The sequence below is a fragment of the Filicampus tigris genome, chromosome 11 (assembly GCF_054856515.1).
Source record: "Filicampus tigris isolate MCC_2025a chromosome 11, RoL_Ftig_1.0, whole genome shotgun sequence".
NCBI lineage: Eukaryota > Metazoa > Chordata > Actinopteri > Syngnathiformes > Syngnathidae > Filicampus > Filicampus tigris.
In genome coordinates this window covers 15596672-15617500 of record NC_141227.1, presented here as the reverse complement: position 1 = coordinate 15617500, position 20829 = coordinate 15596672, and the positions used below count along the sequence as shown (strand labels likewise).

Genomic DNA, 20829 nt, shown 5'->3' with positions numbered 1-20829 from the left:
ATTTTAGAAATTACAAGAGCTTGAACCTAAATCAAAAAGAGTTACCCTCACATAAAATTCAAGTTTGTTGGGTAGTCAGGGGTTTCAACGTAAACAGAATTTCTACATAAGTCGGAACAAGCCATAGTCTATCACTACAATAGTAAAGTCATAGTCAAAATAAATAACATGAAAGGTTGTAACTGAGCATGCCTTCTTGTATATGTGATCATGTATTTTCATTTAGCTGGGCAAACTACTTCATTGTGTGTTGTTTATAAGCCAAGAAACCCAAGGAACCCCTGTAGATGAACATTCAAGATTCAAAATGTCCCTAAAAATCATAGCAAAAATGTGTGAAACAAATAATTCCCTTCTTTTGGAACTGACTAACCCGAATTAGATGACTTCAAACAACATCGGTGAAGAGCAAGGTAGTGCCCGCTCACGAACACAATATCGATCTTCTGTCTACAAATGAAGTTCAAGAAGATGAGATAGAAGACGAAAACATTGACTCCCCGTGGGGACGTGAGAAAGATCTCCGGCACCAAAGAGAAGGAAGCCTGTCATGTTCTGTGTGACGAGTTGAAAGACGAGAGGTGGCCAGGGTATTCCTTCCTCCCCCACCCCCTGCTATAACAAACGTCCACAAACAAACAGTTCCACCCCACTGAGAAGAAGACGGGACGGTGAGTCACGAGCAAAAGGCAGACAGGTGTCAGGAGAGAACAGCGTGCGTCACAGAGGACACTTGGAGAGAAGATGGTTGAGAGGAAGATGATGACAAGGGTAGATCTCATGAAAGGATCATCACTCTGGTTGTCTTCTGCCTTCTGGCCTGCTGGACTTGTTTGGGATTCCTGGCAAGGAAGTATTTCTTAGTTTGATCAATGAATTAATTTACCAGTCAGTGAGATCATTCAGCTGACTTCAATTCAGTTTCCACTCAGTCGTCAGTGGGTATGATTGTGAATTGAATGGTTGTCTGTCTCCAGATTAGGTATCAAGACTGCTGAAAAACACAAACAAGTACCCATTTTTGGTTGGTATGCTTCCATCTTCTTTAGTCAGCTCAAGCCCATGCACGTAGGATTTTTGACTGAAAATCTAGTGTTCATGCTCAACTATAGCAGTTCAAGGAGAGCAAAAACCAGGTTTACCACCTCACGCCATAGGATATTCTGTCAGGTTTTTAGACGTTTCTAGGGTTTCATGAAATAAAATCACATACAGTATACCAACCTTGCCCAATTGACCCAAAATACAAGTAAAAAGCAACATTTAGCTGACCTTAATTTACTAGATAATGCCTTGCCTAGCTCAGATAGCCCATCGTGCGCCGCCCCTGCTTCACATTAAATTAAAATTTAGAAGTGATCGTCTAATGACCAAGCAAGGGAGAAGCAGCTTCTCTAAGCTAAGGGAAACTGTACCAAACTACTGTGATAAGCACCCCAATGAAAGGGTCTTGAAAACCTGGATGCAACCAATTTAAAATTTTGGGAACATGACAATTTAAACACGGGTTATATATATATTTATATTTTTAGGAGATTTAATGAATGGTTGTGCTGTGCAAGAGTCTATGTAAAGTGGCTGGAACTGCTTCACTGATGTCCAGGACAGATTTTCTAAAGCGGATAATACAATTTATCCGGAAATGATCCAAACTGTACCATTTGGTGGAAACGGCTATATTCCAAGCCGCTCAAGTCTACGACCCATGGTCTTTGAAATCCCCTCTAGATACATTTGACAAAAACATGCTGCCACCCCAAACAACACAAGTCTGACAGGATGCACTCACTGCTGGCACAATGGTCCCTCACTGGGGAAGGAATTCTGCACAGGTGTAATGAAATCTAAACCCTCTCAGATTACCTCCCATCATACTGAGTGAGGGACTCTGCCAGCGGTGCTCGTTGTATCATCACCTATCTGCCTTACAAATCAGGTGATCCCTAGGGATGCTTATTATTATAGCATATTAAATGTCTGGGCCACGGGTGGTAGATTTAACCAAGATAAATGGTTCTTACAGAATGAAACAACGGGCTGGTGTTGCAAGGTCGGACGTTTTCGGTACCTTTGGGAGTTGTTCATTAAAGTGAGCGAAAAGGGAAGAGGAAAGGCAGTATTAAAGAAAATAAGAGATCAATTGTCTGTCAGAATGCCTTTGCTTTGCCACACACCACCACAGAAGAATAGTTTGTTGTTTTCAGTTTCCAATGAATTGACAAACCTTTGTTCCTCGTGGCCCGGAGAAGTTTTCCTTGAAACGGAATGTCTTGCTAATCGTGATTCGCCTAGCATCTCACAAAATGTCTTATTACAGACCTGCACGCCTTGTTGGCTCTCCATCACTTTTCCAAGCATGTAACAGTGCAAAGATGTCAGACCTATTCTGGGAAGACAAATCTGTCAGCATGTAACTTAAAGCCAACTGCAAATAGCATCAAAATGAGATTGTCAGGGGTTATAACTCCTTTGATACCCACTTTCATTTGTAAACAATTTGACAGCAAAGGTGTTTATTTCTTTTTTTAAAACAAGCTAATCACAAAAGATAACAAACTGGGGTCCTATAAAATGACATCGGATCAGGGTCCTACTATTGAATACTTTTTTTTCCTACAGTATGTACATTATGTCGTATTTACCTAAGGTATGACAAAAAATAATCTACAGATAAGCGTTGTTCTCAGAAAAGGTGGTAAAGGCTTAGTCGCCCTGGGCTGCAAATGGCAACACAGTTTGAGAGTCAATATTTTTTTCCCTATAAAAACCATCACCAGATTTGACTGCTTCCAATACTGCATATATAATCCAGAGATCAAATAATCAACCTGACTGAGATTTGTAGTGTTTGAGTGTGAATGTATTTTGAGCAGTGAATTATAGCCGCCGCCACGATTTGCGGTTTATGACATGCCGATACCCCCAAAATGCATCCCTTTCACTACCAATAAAGTGGCAGAATGAAATTACAACACAATATGGTTTAATAGAGTTTCACGCTGTCCATAATGTGACAATGCGTCAGCAGAAAAAAATTGTGGTATGGTCGTCCATGAGATACCTGCAACAATAAATAAAATAAAAGGCATTATATTATCCGCTGGAGCTTCTTTAGAAACTAAAACCAGATGTTCAATTATTTCACTTTAAAAAACAATGTTAATATATTTAATAAACTTTTGTGTTTATTCCAAGACGACCAGGTAGTTCATGCGTCGAGCGAGGTGTCAAGTTTTATTGTACGCGCCCGTAAATGAAGTAGAATAGTAAATGAAGGATGCATCTTTTCACGCTAGTCGCACGCACCGTTTTTTTATGTGGATTCTTAGGCGTGCGTCAGCAGGATTCTTAGGCGTGCTGTTCAACTGCAGAGATTTAGTATGTTGCGAAACAAACAGCGATCAGTTGATCCACTGCACATGACAGCCATCGTTAGGCAATTTCTACGTGGGATTCGTAATTCGTATCAGTTTTTCAACTGAATATATTTGTATGAAGGAAGTGAAGCTCACAAGGACCAATCATGGCTCAGATTCAGAGAACAGGTCAGCCGCGATTGGTCGTTGTGAGCAGTTGTGATGTCATTTTCAGTCGACTGAAGACAAAATGGCCGCCCCCAAAGATGGCTAAAAACGAGTGCATTTTACTGCTTGACTTATATTCCACAAACACAAAATTAATCAGAATGCCGTGTTTCATCTAGTGAGCGGGCCTGGTGGGAACATATTCTTGAAAAAAATATGTTTGGGTTGACTTCCACATTAATGTAAGAACTACATTGAAAGGATTATTTAGAATCACCCATGAGGGAATTTATTTGAGTGTCCGCCTAACAGCAAACCCAAAGGAACATCTTTGCCCACTTCACCGCCCGCATGTGCCCTGCGGGCCTATGCCAACCTTTCACAGCCCTTTCCAACGCCCCAGTGAATGAAAGAAGAATGCTGTTTGAGTGTCACTTGAACCTTCTGCCCCTCCAATGACCTCGACTACACCCTTGGCAGCCCTCGCTCCTCTGAACGCGTCCATGGCTCAACAAGAATGTCCCTCTGTCCTCCTCTGTTTCAGCTTAATTTCCTCTTTAGCACGAGCGCCATTCTCCCGTCGACCCCCGCTCATCACGCGGCTTGCCTCATTCTCTGCTGTCTCTATTCAGAAGTTGAGAGGGAAAGAAAAATGCCTCTTTACCAGCAGAAAACAAGGATGAGTGGCTATTCAGCCAGGGACGGCTGGGAAAAAGGGACTGAAATTGTTTGTGAAAAGCGGACTAGGAGATAGTCGGCATATTATGTGAAGATACACAAGTGCAGACTGTAGAGGACACTTCAGCCTTAAGATATGAATGGAAATGAACAGCACACCACAGCGAGTGAGCATACATTCAATACAGTATACACTGGGACTAATTCAATCTCATGCCGGGTAAATAGCATGCAGCACATCAATATTAGTTTCATTTATTTTGGCAGAAGTCCGAACATAAAAAAAAAAAAAAAAAACACCAGGAAGGAAGTTTAATGAGGGCTATTAACCAGGTAGCCCTTATAGCAGACCCCTGCAATTCCAGGCCTTGAGGGCCCCTATCCACAATGTTTTGTTTCTCTCACCCAACACAGCCGATTCAAATGATCAGGATCGTAGTCATGCTTCTGCAGAGCTTGCTGAACGTATTCGCACTGTTGATTTGTCAGAGGTTTTTGCCACCAAATAAAACATTTTGATCCTTATCTCACTTTGACTCTCTGTGTCTCTTTGTGTTCAACACCCCAGGAATCACATGTATTGCATTCTTGCAATGTAAAGGTTCAACTAATGCCATAAAGTCAATTCCCAGTGCGTGTCATGCGGACATCATTGGAACTTTATCCTTCTGTCACTCACATGTGACATTTCTGACAGGTTAAATCCTTAACGATAAAAACGTGACTGCTTAATCGAGTACGGTAACATCATTCTTGTCTCTGTGTTGGGAGGTCACACAGTTCCTTCAACTCTTCTCATCTTTGCCTCCAACCTCAGCATGCTCATCATTGGCTTCTCCTAAACCATCAACCGCATGAGGAGGTGTCAAGTCTACCTGTCTCAACAGCACATACATCCTTCGCCTGACCCGCAGATAGCCCTCGGGGACATTAATTATAGACAAGTCGAACTTGTTGAGAGGAAAGAGACAGTCAGACAGAAGCAAGGAGCGCGAATGACACAGAGAGCAGGAAGAGATAAATGCAGAGATGTTGTTACAGCAGCTGTCACATCCCAATCACCCAATCCTGCTGCACTGGAGGTCACGCTGTAGCTTCACGTGATCAGGTTTCACGTTCATCACATTTGCGGTTGATTGCAGGTGCTGTTTCATAAGGAGCATTTTCCCCTTTTCATCATAAACAGCAGCATCTTACTCTGGTAGTATGAGTCTTAAAGGCCATGGGGTTGATGTCGTTCCATTACGGATCATCAATTGATCAATTTTTATACCACTTGTTGGGGTAGAGGGTTAGCTGGATCCTATCCAAGGTGACTTGAGGTGAGAGGCAGGGCGCTCTTGTCACCAGCCAATCGCAGGGCACATGTATAAAAACAATCATTTTTCATTTAAACCTTCAAAATTCAGTCTTCATTTAGCATAACCTGCAGGAGGAAGCCGGAGTATCTATAAAAACATGCAAACTTCACACAGGAAGGCCAGTGTCGAGATTTGAACCGGACTGTCACAATGTTGAGGCAGATCTGCGAACCATTCGGCTACTGTACTTCCCCACGACAGACCAAAGTATCAAAACTGGTTGCTAGAAACATCTATGATCGCTATAAGGAACACTGACAAGATGGCCCTGAACAAGGCACTGAGCCCCCAAATTCTTGGGCCACTATTTCATGAGCAGACTCTTCTCCCTGCATCCATCCATACGTCAAGATATGGATGATACTGCTTATCCTGTTCAGGGGCTTATCCTAGCTAAATCAATGTGGACAAAACCCTGCACTGGTCGCCATAAAATAAGAACCCCCCACAGATGGAATTTATTTACTAGTTTAGGTTCCTACTGTGTGATACGTGTGTCATCTCACCAAGGGCAAATTTTGATTTGTAAGGAGCCAAATACAACTTATACTTTGTGGTCAACTAGGATATGAGTAAAGCCAAAAAAGTAAACCAAAGTGAAATCAAAGTTATATTCTCAGATCGGACTAAGACATCTTTCAAATAAGATTCTAACATTAATCGGATATATACCTCTACGACTGCAGCGTAACAAATGTGTGCAGCCTCTGACCTGCCACATGTCTTCCTGTCCATCTATTCACCCATCCATCCATCCACCTATTCATTTTCTATACTGCTTATCCTGTCAGGGTCATCACAGGGGCAATATCCCAGATGACTACAGCCTGGAGTGGCCACCAGTCAATCAAGTGAACTAAAAATTTACCAATGCTCACCTGTCCCAGATGTCTCTCTACTGCAGTTTCTGGATGCTTAAGGAAGCCGGATGCAAGAAGCATCTTAAAGCTTTAATCCTGATTCCTGTAGTGTCCCAGAGTCACACTTTACATGTTAGTATTGCACAAAACAGAATGAAACAGTCTAAGGACAAAAGCATAGATCTATGATAATTTGACATTTCTCTCGTACAGATAGACTGTGAACCACCGCAAAGTGATCAAAGCAATCTGTCCAAACAAATGGCTCCTCTTGCACATTACCGTGCCAGATTAGACGACTCTTGGCCATTTGATTCCCCACTGTCTCGACAGCTCCTCTTCCTAATGGACCGTGGGGGGGGGGGGGGGGGTTCACAAAACGCAAAACAGGGAGAGGTCAACGCGTCTGAAGGTTACCCCTGTCGGCGAATCTAAATAAATAACATTCAGGTGCGCTATTCTCTGTCAGCCGAGCGTCTTAATGATGCCAAGTTAACACATACTAAATAACAGTGTCTTCCCACGCGGTGACAGCTTCAGAAATAATTGACCAGCGTGCTCCAAACTGAGACGCAGTAGGCAGAGAATTCAATCCTGCACCTGACAGAACCTATTGAGCATGTCACCCCATTTTGCATTATACACGCAGCAATGTCAGGCCGGGGATGCGGCCTCCTGCGAGCTATCCACGACTGCATCTTGGAGGCAGGCTAAATTACCTGGCTCTCCATAATATGCTCTAGTTAACTAATTTCCTGACAGCGTGTCCTCATAAGAGATATCACAGACGGACTTGCTGTCAAAACATGACAAAGTGGTTTTGTTTTGGTTTGTGTCCCCATCCTTGGCAGCCTCTCATTCAAGTGCTCACATCCAATATCCTCCCCCAGCGCAGCAAGATCATCTCTAATTCCAGACGAAGACATACATACGGCTAAAAATGAACAAAGGAGAAATACAACCTTATCATCCAGTGTGACATTTCATCCACAAGTTCCCATGCAAAGGAACGTACAGCCGGAGGGGGGGTGTTGTTGTTGAGCGATGTGACGCAGTTCTAAACCGACATAAACTCCCATTATGTTGCCGGCCAATGTACATTGACATGCCACACATACAGTATATGGTGTCCTGTCATTTACTTGTAAAACATGTGTAAATCTTTCACACTCTGTCAGAAAAGTAGTTTGCGGAACAAAACCTCACCTCAGCAACAAGGTCACAGGGGAAACACAATCCCGTGACACACAAAGCGAAGTTTTACCTGCCAGTGATCGCTGGGAAAGATGACAATAGCGCGGTGTTGACGTGACGACCGCCTTTACCACGCAGCAAGCACAATGCAGACCAGCAGTGTCTTAACACCACCCCCCCTCGCTTTTGCCGCTCTTGTCTCTTTGAGAGTCCACAAAGCTCTTCTTTCTCTTTTTGTACTTTCTCCCATTCAGCCGGACGCCGTGGCCTATCATCGACTCGAAAATGACAGTAGGTGGAAACGCTCGCTTTCATTACACAAAGTATAAATAGTGTAATCTATCAGTCCTGTCAATCAGGATGATTGATTATGCTGTGTCAGGGAGGAGAGTGACACATTCGAAAAGTTTGGTTAACAATGCCTGTAGCCGGAGCGGGGCGGCTGCCACCCAGCCCAGTGATTAATGTGTTGTCAGCCTGTAATCCCACACCCACGCCTAATGAGGCAAGAATTTATCATTTCAGAGGAGTGGCAGATGTCAGGGAGAAAAGAATCCAAGTGGCTGGAAACAATATCCCTTTTTCTCACTTTCTAGCCAGTGTTTGACATGTGTGACAAGCTCCAAAAACCACAAAGGCGGCCTGTGGAAGCACAAACTTTAGCGGTCCAAAGTCCCCACTTTGTGACGGACGCTGGTAAAAGCTGCTTAAAGAAGATTCCGACATCATTTACGAACAGCAGACACTATAATTTACAAAAATTCAATATTATAAAGTGTTTGGTAAATCAGCAGTTCAATCCATTTACGCCAGCATTTTGCCATGAAGGGACAAACCTGATACAATCTTTTGTGGGTTGCTTTGGTTTGAGGTCTGATCACTTCCTCACATATTGGACAGCAAATACCGGACAAGTAATGCCTGACCAAATGAAACATGCCAACGGGGACTGCAAAATAGAGTTTCACTAAATGTGCTACAGTGAAAGTAAGCAAGTTTCCTACCAAATGGTACAGCAGCATCTGCGTTCTATAAACAACAACAAGAGCTTTACTTGAATTATCTGATAAGAATCTAAAGCAAAGCTGCTAAGGGAGGGTGTTCATGACAGTCGAGTTCAAAGCAGAGCAAGCGCTGAGCTGATTAATGTCAACATCATCTGAGAAGATGGCAACTGATGGAAAGTTTGGTTTCATGCTTTGGAAAGTGGCAGAGGAGAGGCGCAAACATTAAAGCCAGCTGTCTCTCATTAGACGAGCAGCATTTTCCTGTCACCAAGGAGACCATCGGGGTGGATTAGCTCAGATTGGGCTGATAGGCTAACACGTTGAGGCACTATGCAATTTAATACCTAAAAGCATCAATTGAATGGAGGCGTAATCAATGGGAATTGCAAGCGCAGCCCAAAGATGGTGTTGTTCAATAGTGGAACAGAACCATAAGGAACACTTACAGGAAAGTACAGTTTTGGGGTTGGGGCAAATTCACCTCCCAGAACTGACCCATTTCTAAATATAACATATATATTTTTTCCTTCATTTCTCAGTGAATAATACATGCATCTCAATGACAGAATTCAGGCCCATTTAAACAAAAATGTATCATTTTGTTTTCATAGTACTATGACTATCGAGATACGTATTGAATTGTCTTTTATTGGAGGTATATCTTGGAAGAAAATTCCTCATTTACAGCAGCTTACTTACAAGTTATTCATATTGTAAAATAGCAACTCAGTGCATCATACTCTCTCGAACTGAGCCATACCATACCAAATCGAATCGTAATCCCACTGAATCTATTTAAAATGAACCGTCTTTGAATCGTATCGGCCCCCATGTATCGCGATACGTATTGTATCATCTTTTATTGGAGAGATGCACACCCCTACTAGTTAAATTTTTCCATTTCAGCTGTTTTTTTTGTGTGTGTATATGGATACAAACAAATGGCACTCCCACTGATCAACTGTTCAGTAAAATGACCATCAATCTTTGCGTTTTCTTTTTTCATCGCAATGGTCCCACAGCAAATGTTGCTGTTCTTACTTGTGTGTTCATTTCCAGTCAACTGTTTTCTTGCACTTTTCTTTGACGTCAGCAGAATTTCTCCCCGTGGAGAGAAAATGAAGCAAATGCTTTGCCAATCCCAACTTTAAACAGATATAACATTTAACTAACCTTACATTTTTCATATTAGAAAAATAAACCATGTCATCAGACAAGTTTGGGATGGCTATTAAAATTCCGAAAATGGTGGTATGTTTCATAATTACCGGACAACCTTGGCCTGTTTTCAGACAAGCTTTCGAGTGGACCACAACACACAAGAGACATCACAACAGCAGATACTTCACTACAGAGGCGTTTCCTCTCGAAAGTGGATGTCAGCAGAAGGGGAGGAAAATCACTTAATGCAATGCAGCCACTTCACCGTCTCCTCAAAGTCCTTCGGAAGGCATGTTTGTTTTCCTGCTCTGAGCCGAGCCAAAAAGGAATAGTTCATCTATCATTTTCGCTGGCGGGAGTTGCTCGTGACACGCGGGGTCGTGCACCCCCGCGTCTGCAGCCTTTGAAGAGGAGCCATAAATCAATCTCGGCGCTATTACTTCAAATTAATTGTGCTTTAAAAAGTTTTACTGGGTGTTTATTATACATGTGCGCGGATGATTTATGTGGACGGTGTGAGTCACTCCCTCTAATTGCTGTTGTTTTCCTTGCTCGTGACCTCTCTGTGACCTTCTGACGCGATAGTCCAAACATTGGCTTTATGGGAGAAGTTATGAAACAATTGCAAACACATTCTCACACACACACACACACACACACACACACATGCACAACCCCAGGCGTGCACACACATGAAAACAACCTGAGAGAATGACTGCTTGGATTTTTCAAGTTCAACCATTCTACAAACTAAACACATCCAAGCAATTGCTTGTGAACATTTTCATTCATCGAGGTCATTGTATTCTCTAGGCATTGAATCGATCGCAACTGGACTGTTCTGGTTGTCTTAGGAGACGTTTCGCCTCTCATCCGAGCAAGCTTCATCAGTTCATGGCGAAAGACAAGATTGGACAGCGCAAGTCCAAGCAAGAGGTGAGTCCAAGCAATTATACACAGATGTGCGGCTATGAAAGTCAACATCATTAACAGATAACATTCTAAAACTCTGTAACTCTGAACGATAATTGGGGAAAAGAATACTTATTGGTTAATTATTATGTTTTATATATTTTGTATGTCACTATGATAAACAGAAAACGAAACTTGGCATTTGTTACAAAAGAATGTTATGTAATCGTAAAAATTATACTGACCAACCTGGCCAGGGGAACCTCACTCCAGCCATTCCATTTGCGTGTGTTATTAGCAGAGCTGGGCATAACGCCCATGTGACGAAACGGTTCGTCTATCTGCCCATGATGGACGCCCATTTTGTAGACGATAGACGATAGATGGGAAACTGAAAAAATAGTCGGACTAAGCATAGTTGGAAGCCCATTTTTTCCGTCTATGTTAATTTTCTATTTCTGCGTACTTATCATTTCCTTATCCAACTGTCTACTTAATGTTTTCACTGCTAACATAGCCTGTTTAGGTAGCATAAATATTTACAGCAACCATTTTAAACCATTTTTTTAAACACGACATGTATTTATTTATTTATTCATTTTTGCATTCCTACTGTTTGCTTTAAGTTTTGAGGTCTACTGCAGCTCGCTTTCGTCAGCAAACTAATGGGACCGGATTAAGCAACACCCTTTGATTGTTCTTTCCAAGAAGTAAGATTAATTTTGACTTCAAGATGTTTTTACCTTCAAGATGTTAAGACTATATATACACACAACTTCACATTATTGATAGAAACATTATGAACATAGTTGAAACTACAGCTCTGTCCTTTCTCAATCTTCCGTGCACATCCTTGTTGAGAATATCATCAAATAAGGATTGTAACAAATCAGGCGTCTTTAAAGACTCACTATGGTGCACAGCTAGAGCCAGGGAGCAAATAAACAGGCCTCCACGCCGTTCCATTGGGTTGCACTGTATTTCCTGAGAAGCACATTCCCTCCCTGAGGACACATTTGTTCACTACAATGATTTAGTAAAGCCACCAAAGGCACATTCACAAAGCGCTATATTACACACCATTTGTTATGTTTGAGAACTTTGGAGAAGCCATAACTCTCGAGTAGCAGAGCTGGACGTGGCAACTGTACGCTTTACAGCGATTTTTGAAAAAGGAAGCCACACAGCCAACCCAAAGCAAAATGCCTTTTTTTTTCTTTTCGCCCCACTGCATTGCAAAATAACCCACAATCATGTATCCCATAATGCACAATTATGAGTCTACAACCGAGCAGTCAGTTGTAAATTTGGACAGACTTCCTCTCGTTCAAACTTAATATGAGCTGCTGTCTGCTGTAAAACAAGTTATGTCTACAGTAGGGAGGCGGGATGGGGGGGGGGGGGTGAAAGATCTACCTTGAGGACTTTCCTGGCTGTGTCAATGTCGATTCCCGTGAAGAAGCGTTACCCTGTGAGCGCCATGCCTCGTGGGACCCGGGCGCAGACTCAAACCACCCGCAAAGTCTGTTTTACATTATACGCAAAAGCAGCTTGTCAGGAGGAAAAATGTGTGTTCATGCTAGGAAATCAAGTCAGGGAAAATTTAAGTGACGTCCGAGGAGAGTTTTAAACGCGCTGATGTCGCCCCTGAGTTGTCTATAACCTTATTTTACTCACAGTGAAACATTAGGCCAAGAGTCAGTTTCGTATGCCATGCGCTATTTTTTTCAAATGGTGGTTTTTTTAGTAAGTTCTGAAAACAGAATGCACAGTCCGTGTTTGAACAGACACGGCTGGTTGCAAGAGAGCGCGCCCCGGGCGAAGTGAGGTTGGAGGAACCGAGCCAAAAAACACCACACGTATTTTCCGAAAGCAGAGTCCAAAGGGCTCTATGTGGTTTATCGCCATGACCCCTAAGCCCTCATCGGGAATTATCACATTATGGCATTCCAACACGCCCAATTTCCCAAAATACAGCTCAAAGCTTTTCCAGCCTGAGTCAGCTTAACGTTGTGGTTTTTGGAGAACACTTCATATGCCCTTTATGTGTCTTTTTTGTTTACATCCAGCATTGTATGTTGTTTTTTTTTTTTTTTTTTCATCTCTGTTCATTACTCCTCTGTCATGTTCACTCAGAAGTGCAATATAACAAACTGTACCTCAAAATGATTTAAAGCATGTTTGAATGAATTTTATGCCCAAAAGTTGATGGAAACATACATTTTCTTTTCAAAGGGCTTGCTAATTTTATAAGGTTAGTTTGAGTTGGGAATAGAAAGGTATCCATCCTGAAAATAGGTATTCTTCACCCTTTTCTAAAAGATCGGGATATACTATCATGGTTGATCTGAGAGAAACAAAATGCTTTATGAAGAGGCAAAAAATGGCAATGAATAGAGGGGAAAACAGAACTGAAACTACAAGAATTACAATGTTTGCTTTACACATCAGTTCCACTGCAAGTACAGTATACTGTATATGGAAAAATTATGCTTTGACAACCATAGCTTTTTCAGGAGCATGTGTTACTGCTCAATGGCATATGCCATAGTGTTACATGGAAAAGGAAGAGGAGTTCAAACTCTGGCCGCAATCCACCATGGTATGAATCATCGGCTCTCTCAAAAGTTCTGTGGTGACTCAGATTGTAAACCGCTGAAAAAAAGGCTCCTTCACTGATTCTTGAACCAGCTGAATTGCATGTGTTGCAATGGTTTTAGTTTATACAGTGTACAACAGTAGGTACGCCTGAAAAATTAAGTAAAAAAAGATTAGGGTTGTCTCACAGACAAGCCAAACGAGCAACCAATAAATTAAACAACCAATCAAATCTAACAAAACCAAATAACTAACAAAAAATAACTAACCAGCTAAATAAAGCAAATAACCAACCCCAACCAACTAGCAATGACCCAAATCACCAAATAACTGACCTAATAACAAACTAGATAATCAAATCATCAACCAACCAAAAAAAACTAATCCAACCGAATAAAAAAAACAACTGACCAAACACCCAACCAATGAATTAACCAAGCAAACTAAACTAAGAGCAAAATAACAACTACCAACAAAATAACTAACTAACTACATACCAACCAACAAGCAATGGATGAATTCACCCAATAACCAAGCAACCAAATACCCAGCCTAATAACTAACCAAAATATTGAAACGATTGACCAACTGAGTAAACAAATAACCAAACAACAAACCCAACCAAATAACAAACCAACTGACTAACCAACCCACAAACCAATAAGTTAACCAACCAATCTACCCACCAACCAACAAAGTAACTAAATATCCTAATAACCAACAAACAAACTAAATAGGCAACCAATAAACTACCCCCCCCAAAAAAAAAAACAGCTATGACCTCAACCAATTAACCAACCCCAACCAACCAACAAACAATAAACCAATACACCAAAACAGCTAATTAACCAACCAAATATCCTAACAACCAACAACCTTCAAGGAACACATATTATAACCTCTTTCCTTGGGCTCTTCATTAGTAGGCCTCCACAGTACGTACAAATGATTCTGTGCAATTGTACAAGATCCTAGAGAAAATACATTCACGTACTGTAAATATACCTTCACCTAAGCTGTGAAAAACATGTGAAGTCACAAGCAGACAAGTTTGTAGCTACATGAGGCAATTAGAAGCCCCTCAAATGAGGAGGAGAGGATGCTTGTTTACAAGTAAACAACCAAGTGCATCAGTTACTCCCTCCGTGGACAAACCTTTTAAGTCACATCAATGCTGCTAGTGTCTCTCTCTCTTTTGCTCTCACACACACACACACACCCCCGCACACACACACGCACGCACACACACACACACACACACACACACACACACACACACACACACACACACACACACACACACACACACACTCAGCACCGCTTAACACAATCCAGACAGCTAATTATGATCCTCTGTAACGAGGCAAATTGCACACACGGTGTACAGCTATGAGAAGTATCCCGCTTCAAGAGGCGCAAAAGCAAACAAGTATCTAATTATGCGCTCGTCGGAGGCTGCTACCCAGCTCGCTCTTTGTTAATTGGTCGCCAGCACCATTGGCGAGCTCACAAATCACAGCGATGATGTGGACAATGAGAGCTGGGAGGTACTCATGGCTCATCGAGTCTGCGAAAAGTTGACACATCACATCTCATCTAGCTCAAGACAAATGGTACGGAAAGGCTGTGCCCACGTCCCTCGGCCCAGACGGCGAGTGTGTCCGCACACTTAGTGTAGACTCGACTAATGAGGAAGAGTGAGAACACAATTTTAAAAATATATAAATATATTCCGACGCGGGAATGAAAAAGTGGGAGTGCAGTGGGAAGTCGATGCGTCTTCATCAAAGCCATAACCTTTTACTTTGCATAAAGAATAAATAATCATATACAGCTTGTTCAAAGACGCCAAGACACAAAGACACGCACGTCATGTCAGCTAGAATCAGTAATTATCTCGGCTTTCGTCTCCCAGCCAAACATTTCTCCCGCGCTGACAAGCTATGTAAATAAAATCTCATAAAGTGACTCCAGCCTGCCAAAATCACTGTAGAGGTCCCTGGTTTCTCTTTATATGAAGTGGATGTACACTGTTTTCATTCCACTTTGTTCCATCTAGCAAACAAGCCACACGGAGGTTAAATTATTTCTGTGTTTCATGAGATATCAAGAGGGAAGTGTAGCGACGCCAAAAGACGACACCGTCCCGGCTGACTGCCTGATTTTGTGTTTTTTTTCCCTATCCCTGTGCACTTTTAAACCCCCGTGCTTCTGATACGCCCACTGCGGATCCATTTTTTTTTACCTCCCAGGCTCACCGTCAGAGCCCCTGAGACCTTAAGACGACAAAGCGCAGCTAAATATTTCATGACCTCACAATTACATGCGATCAAATCAAGGCGAGGCATGATCATTCGCACTGCATTATCAAAGAGGCAGAAGAGGGCAAGTAAGAGTGGAAGCGGGGGTTTGAAGTCAGTTTTATCCCCGGCTCTAATTAGTCTGTGTGGCCCAAAACAAGAGTTGGGGGGGGGACGGGATAATTAAGCGATGGTGAGCGGCGTGTACGTGAGCTGTCACTCCAATCGCCAACCATGTCACGCTCGCCGACACAAGCCCGACTGGACAGCCGCCCGTCGTCTTTGATCTGGGCTCATGCATACGGAATCAGGTCAGCCTGTGGTCACACTCAGTTACGCACACGCACACACACTGCACACCCATATACACACTCACTAAGTGAGGGCACGGAAAGAGGACCTCTCTAATCGGACACTGACACTCAAGTGTTTAGGGAAGGAGAAAGAAAAGTGCAATACAAAGGAGAAGAGCAGAAACAGAATATAAAATGGAGGGGGAAAAACAAACAAACAGGAAATGGTCAAAAACTTACATCGTCCGACTTGGGCTTGACCACCTTCATGAATGCTCCTCTCGCTTGGGCCTCTATCACTTCTTTTCTGGTAACTTTCCTGGTGTCCAGAAACTTCAGCTGTGGGAGCTTGTGCAGAACAAAACATCTGTGGGGGGGAATAAAAGGACATCCATTTAGTCCTAAACTGTGTTGCCTCATACAAAAACTATTGTATTTATTTAAGTAGTTGTTAATAGGTTAGGGCATAAAGTATTTAATCCAGTTTCTGTTAAATATCCAAAATACAGTAATCCCTAGGCACTTTGCGATTCGAGTTTTGCGGCCTGAGTGCAAAAAGTATTCATCAAAAAATAAAAAACACAGCCATATCGGCAGCCATACTGCGGAAAGACGCGTTGTTTCAAAGAGATGAGTTGACGCGTGGCTGGCACGAGATCGACAAATGAGAGCACGGGTGGATTCATCCCATGAGCTGATTGGCTGCACATCATCGCCGGCTCTTGCTAGTCTCGTCCACGCTAACGAACAGCACTTTGGAATAACTTTCTGTTCGGAAGCTCATAACATTATTCAAATGTGCCGTTCAGTTAGTCAGAGTCAAGCCCGATAAACGGATAGTAAACGGCTGTGTTCAGAAAATGTGAGCGGAGTGCGCTCAGGCACCCGACAAGCACGACGTGCTCACCACGACAAGGACGACGAATCATTGACAAATAAAATGTTAAAGTGTTTGTTGAAGTTTGTCTTAAAACAGCTTACCTTAACTAGAATCTTGCGTTGCATTTTATCTAAAGGACCTTGTTGTTGTTGTTGTGTGTAAGGAAAAAATCAAGCCAAGATTACTTCAGGCGACCGTGCTTCTTCTTCATTTTAAAAGAAGAGGGAAGAAAGAAGAAGAAGACGCCAAACGAAGAAGGAGTCAACGAGGAAGCGGCAGCAACAACAGCAGCAGTAATGGAACTTTCGCTTTGAACAACAACGACGACGACAAGGGTTTTAAACTGAATTACAATAGGATTGTACCTTTGGCTAAAATGCACCGCAGAATTATTCTTAAGGTAAACCAATTTTAGGATAAAAAGTACAACTTTAAAATTACGTCATAATTGTCCGCTGCCGGGCTTGTAGCTCACGTTTCTCTCACAGCCTGCAGCTTTGTATTTATTCTTCAGTTTGCCTTTTAAATTTGTTGTGTAACAAGTATTTAGAAGGGTGGAAACCATGTCAGCGAGTTCGCAACGGCGTAGTAGAGGCATTAATCCCAACCAAAATAAAACTAAAATAAATATAAAATAAAATAATAAGTCAACCTGTACTTCGCAGTTTTTCACCGATAGCGGGGGTTCTGGTCCCCATTAACCCCAATAAACGAGGAATAACTGTACACACATATTCTAAATATAGTGTATATTTAAATTATATTTTAAGGAATATAGTATCTGCACCAACCTTTACTTTTTTAAATGTTATTTTATTTATATTGTTATAATGATTTGCTCATTAATTTGTACATTATTCAGTGTTTTAAACTTAATATTGTTGTGAAAGAATTGTGGAAAAAAGTGCAACACTAACATTAAATAATAATAATAAAAAACATGAATAATAATAATAATGTAGAGTGCATTTTATTTGACTTAATTCAGTGCATGACTTCCATTTCGAGAAAATAGTAGAAACAGTGGTACAAAACTGAAACCAAGTTCTATTAAAATGCACACATCCACAAAAGACATGTTTACTCAGATATAACGATGATGCCAAATTAACGCTAATGATGTTTCCTTGAAGGTAATAACCTTCAAAGGTGATGAGAAGAAGTCGTACGTATAAATAGCATGAAAGGAGACGCTTGCCCGTCTGCCAGAGCTGTCATTCTGGCAGCATCACAGCATCTCTCCCAGCGTTCAGACACACTCCGTCTTTCATTGGGCCGGGGGATGGGGGAGAAACGTCAAAAGATAATGGTGGGAATACATAGATGACAACACATCCTTTCACAGACTGGCAGAGAGAGAGAGAAGGAAGTGGTGTGTCAGGACCAAAAAAGGACACGCAACTAAGTGAAAGTTCGCAGGGTATGGGCACAGAGTGAGATGATGGCGATTGGGATGAGCCGAAATGTCAAAGTTCATGTCAACGTTTTAATCATAAGGAGGCAATACAGTGATTTGAAGAGTTTTTCGGACTGTAACTTGACTGGTCAGTCTTTCCCAAGTTATTTTCTGATATGAGCATGCCTGACCTTGAAAAGGCAGAAAAGTTTGGAAAAAGAAACGCAGAAAACACTTTATGGACACAACTCCAGTAGTTTTCTTTTCTTTATTTAACATTTTAACTATTTATCAATTCGTTATGTTGGATTAATAAGACTAAAGACAAAATAGAAATATCATATGGAATTACTAAAACCAATCTCATTGATGAGTTTTACGATTTTCACACAATTAACCATATAATCAATAGTTCAAAGTTATTAAGTTCCCAGGTGTCTTAATAACATATCTGCAACATGCTTTCCTCAAAATGGTCTAAAGTTTAGACCATCTACTTTGAGTCTCACTGAATTCAGCCTGTTTCGAGGGGGTGGTACTGTCTTTTGCAAATGAGCAACTAATCACCCCGGCGTCTATGCCAATGCAAAGTACGTTTTTTGTTATCATAACAACCAAGGGCTGAGTTGGGATCTGACAACTGAAAGCATAAATTGTATTTTCAATCATGGAAACAGCACTTCATCAAAAAATCACAAAGGAATAATTATTTAGTGCATCTGTGTGTGTGGCACATCTCTCGGGGACATTGGCTGACACAAAATTAAAGTCCCACCAAATCAGAGATTGACCAACATCAGTAAAATAAGAATCGGGCTACACGGATTAAATTGAGAAAATCTTAAATGTGTTCACTGAATACCAATCAGCAAGGCACAGAGTGAATCCCAACGGTGACAACCACAACTAGCGAATGAGGTGGTACTACTCCACTCCACTTGGGATGGTCATGGTCAGTTATGAAGTGGAGAATGTTTAACTGCCCGTTGACCACCGCAGCTGCAGTGGGGATGAATTGTACATTTCTATGTCATCGCACTAATTGTTGGACAGAGGCAGCACACCAGGATCCTCCACTTGGGAGACCACAAGCTCCCGAGGCACGGGCCTGGCTATTTATTGCCCAAGGCCCATTGCTGTCATGACCTGCACACAGCCTAACCTTGTCAGACATGGAATCTGCATCACGCTCAAATTGATGTTTGACTATGTGACACATTATGAATATTACATTACACGAGCGTAGACACTGTCACTCAGACGCGAGCGGCTTTCCTCACCAGTAAGATAAGCATTCGAGGCGGAAAAGTGAGCAGGGTTGGGAAAGTGAAAGGGAAACGAAAAGGGAGGTGAAATATTATTCAAGAAAGGCATGGGTGCTAAATGATTAATAGGCAACACAGAGTCAGAAACAAGCACTTAGGGCTAAAACAGACAAAAGAGTGTATGCTTTTCGCCTTTTATCACATTTCACGTAAAGGACCCTGACAAATGGTGGTCATATTGCATGGCTCGGGGCCCGGCTTGATGTTTAATGCATCGACTGCCGCGCTAAGGCAGGCTAGTAAACACTCATTTGTGGTGGGGAGTAGTCACACATGAAATCCATTTTGCAAACTGGAGTGTAGAGAGGGGCCGCGTGACAAAGCTTTTAGAACGATGTGGTTGGATCTACAGTTTGCTTGTGAAATGTTTGGAGGGAACAGGACATCATCAAATACATGACTTACAAAAAGCTACAAAACACGGGTGCAAAATAGCATCGTGGCTTTACAAAGAACCTTTCATGATCAAGTTCTTCTGAGGTTATTTGGGGTTATTCGTGACACATTCACAAGTTCAAATTATTTCCTGACATGCTCAAGAGGGCACAGTATATATAGAGAATTAGCCTTGTATTAATTCCAAATATGTTGCAATACCTAGCTAACCTAATTGGATGCTACAGACATCCATGCTAACAGAACATGTTGTTACCATCTAGCCCTTGAAATTAAATAGCACGCGACAAACTTTGTACAAGTACAGCATACAAATCTGCTGGGCATCGCCTAACCGTCACAAAGTCCCCATCTGCACATATCGTCGACAGCCAATAGGCATCGAGAACCTAATGTGCACGTCACACGAAGGCGCCGCACAAGCGGACACGTCGCCAAATAAAGAAAAAAATATCAAAAACAACTGACACACGTACATGCACAGCATGCTGATCGGGGAGATAAAAACAATATGGGGCACAGTCATTGCATTTTATTTTTTTATTCATTTGGCTGCGTGTCAAGTGTGCATGTGTGACGTGCTAGCGGTTAAGTCCATTTTTGATGCCGTTTGGCTGACTCGGACCAACCGCGTGGGTCGGCTAAATATGCAGACGGGAACATGATGCCCAGCTTTACAAATCTGAATGTAACGTTAGCGTACTGTAGTTGTTAATGCTTATGCTTGTTATTGTTCTAGTTAACTTTAAATATAGGCAACAAAAACATGGAAGTTAGTCAATGTACAATGCTAGTGTTAATAAAACATGCGCTGTATGTTTATATGTCAGAATAGATTGTTTTAAGGTGTGGCAGGGTGTACCAGCACCACACACAAATCTGACCAGTCATGATAGCGTAGATGCTACAACACGTGTTGTCAGGGCTAGTTTACCAGCAATTAT

General features: G+C 41.9%; 1 protein-coding gene across 1 annotated transcript in view; it reads right to left on the bottom strand.

The window, feature by feature from the left end:
- The window catches only part of lrmda (leucine rich melanocyte differentiation associated), a 248002-nt gene that overhangs the window by 65050 nt on the left and 162123 nt on the right, over positions 1 to 20829 (bottom strand). The window contains exon 6 of the mRNA XM_086046070.1: positions 16129 to 16255. Coding sequence (XP_085902196.1) covers positions 16129 to 16255 — 127 coding nt within the window. The remainder of the gene's footprint in view (positions 1 to 16128; positions 16256 to 20829) is intronic.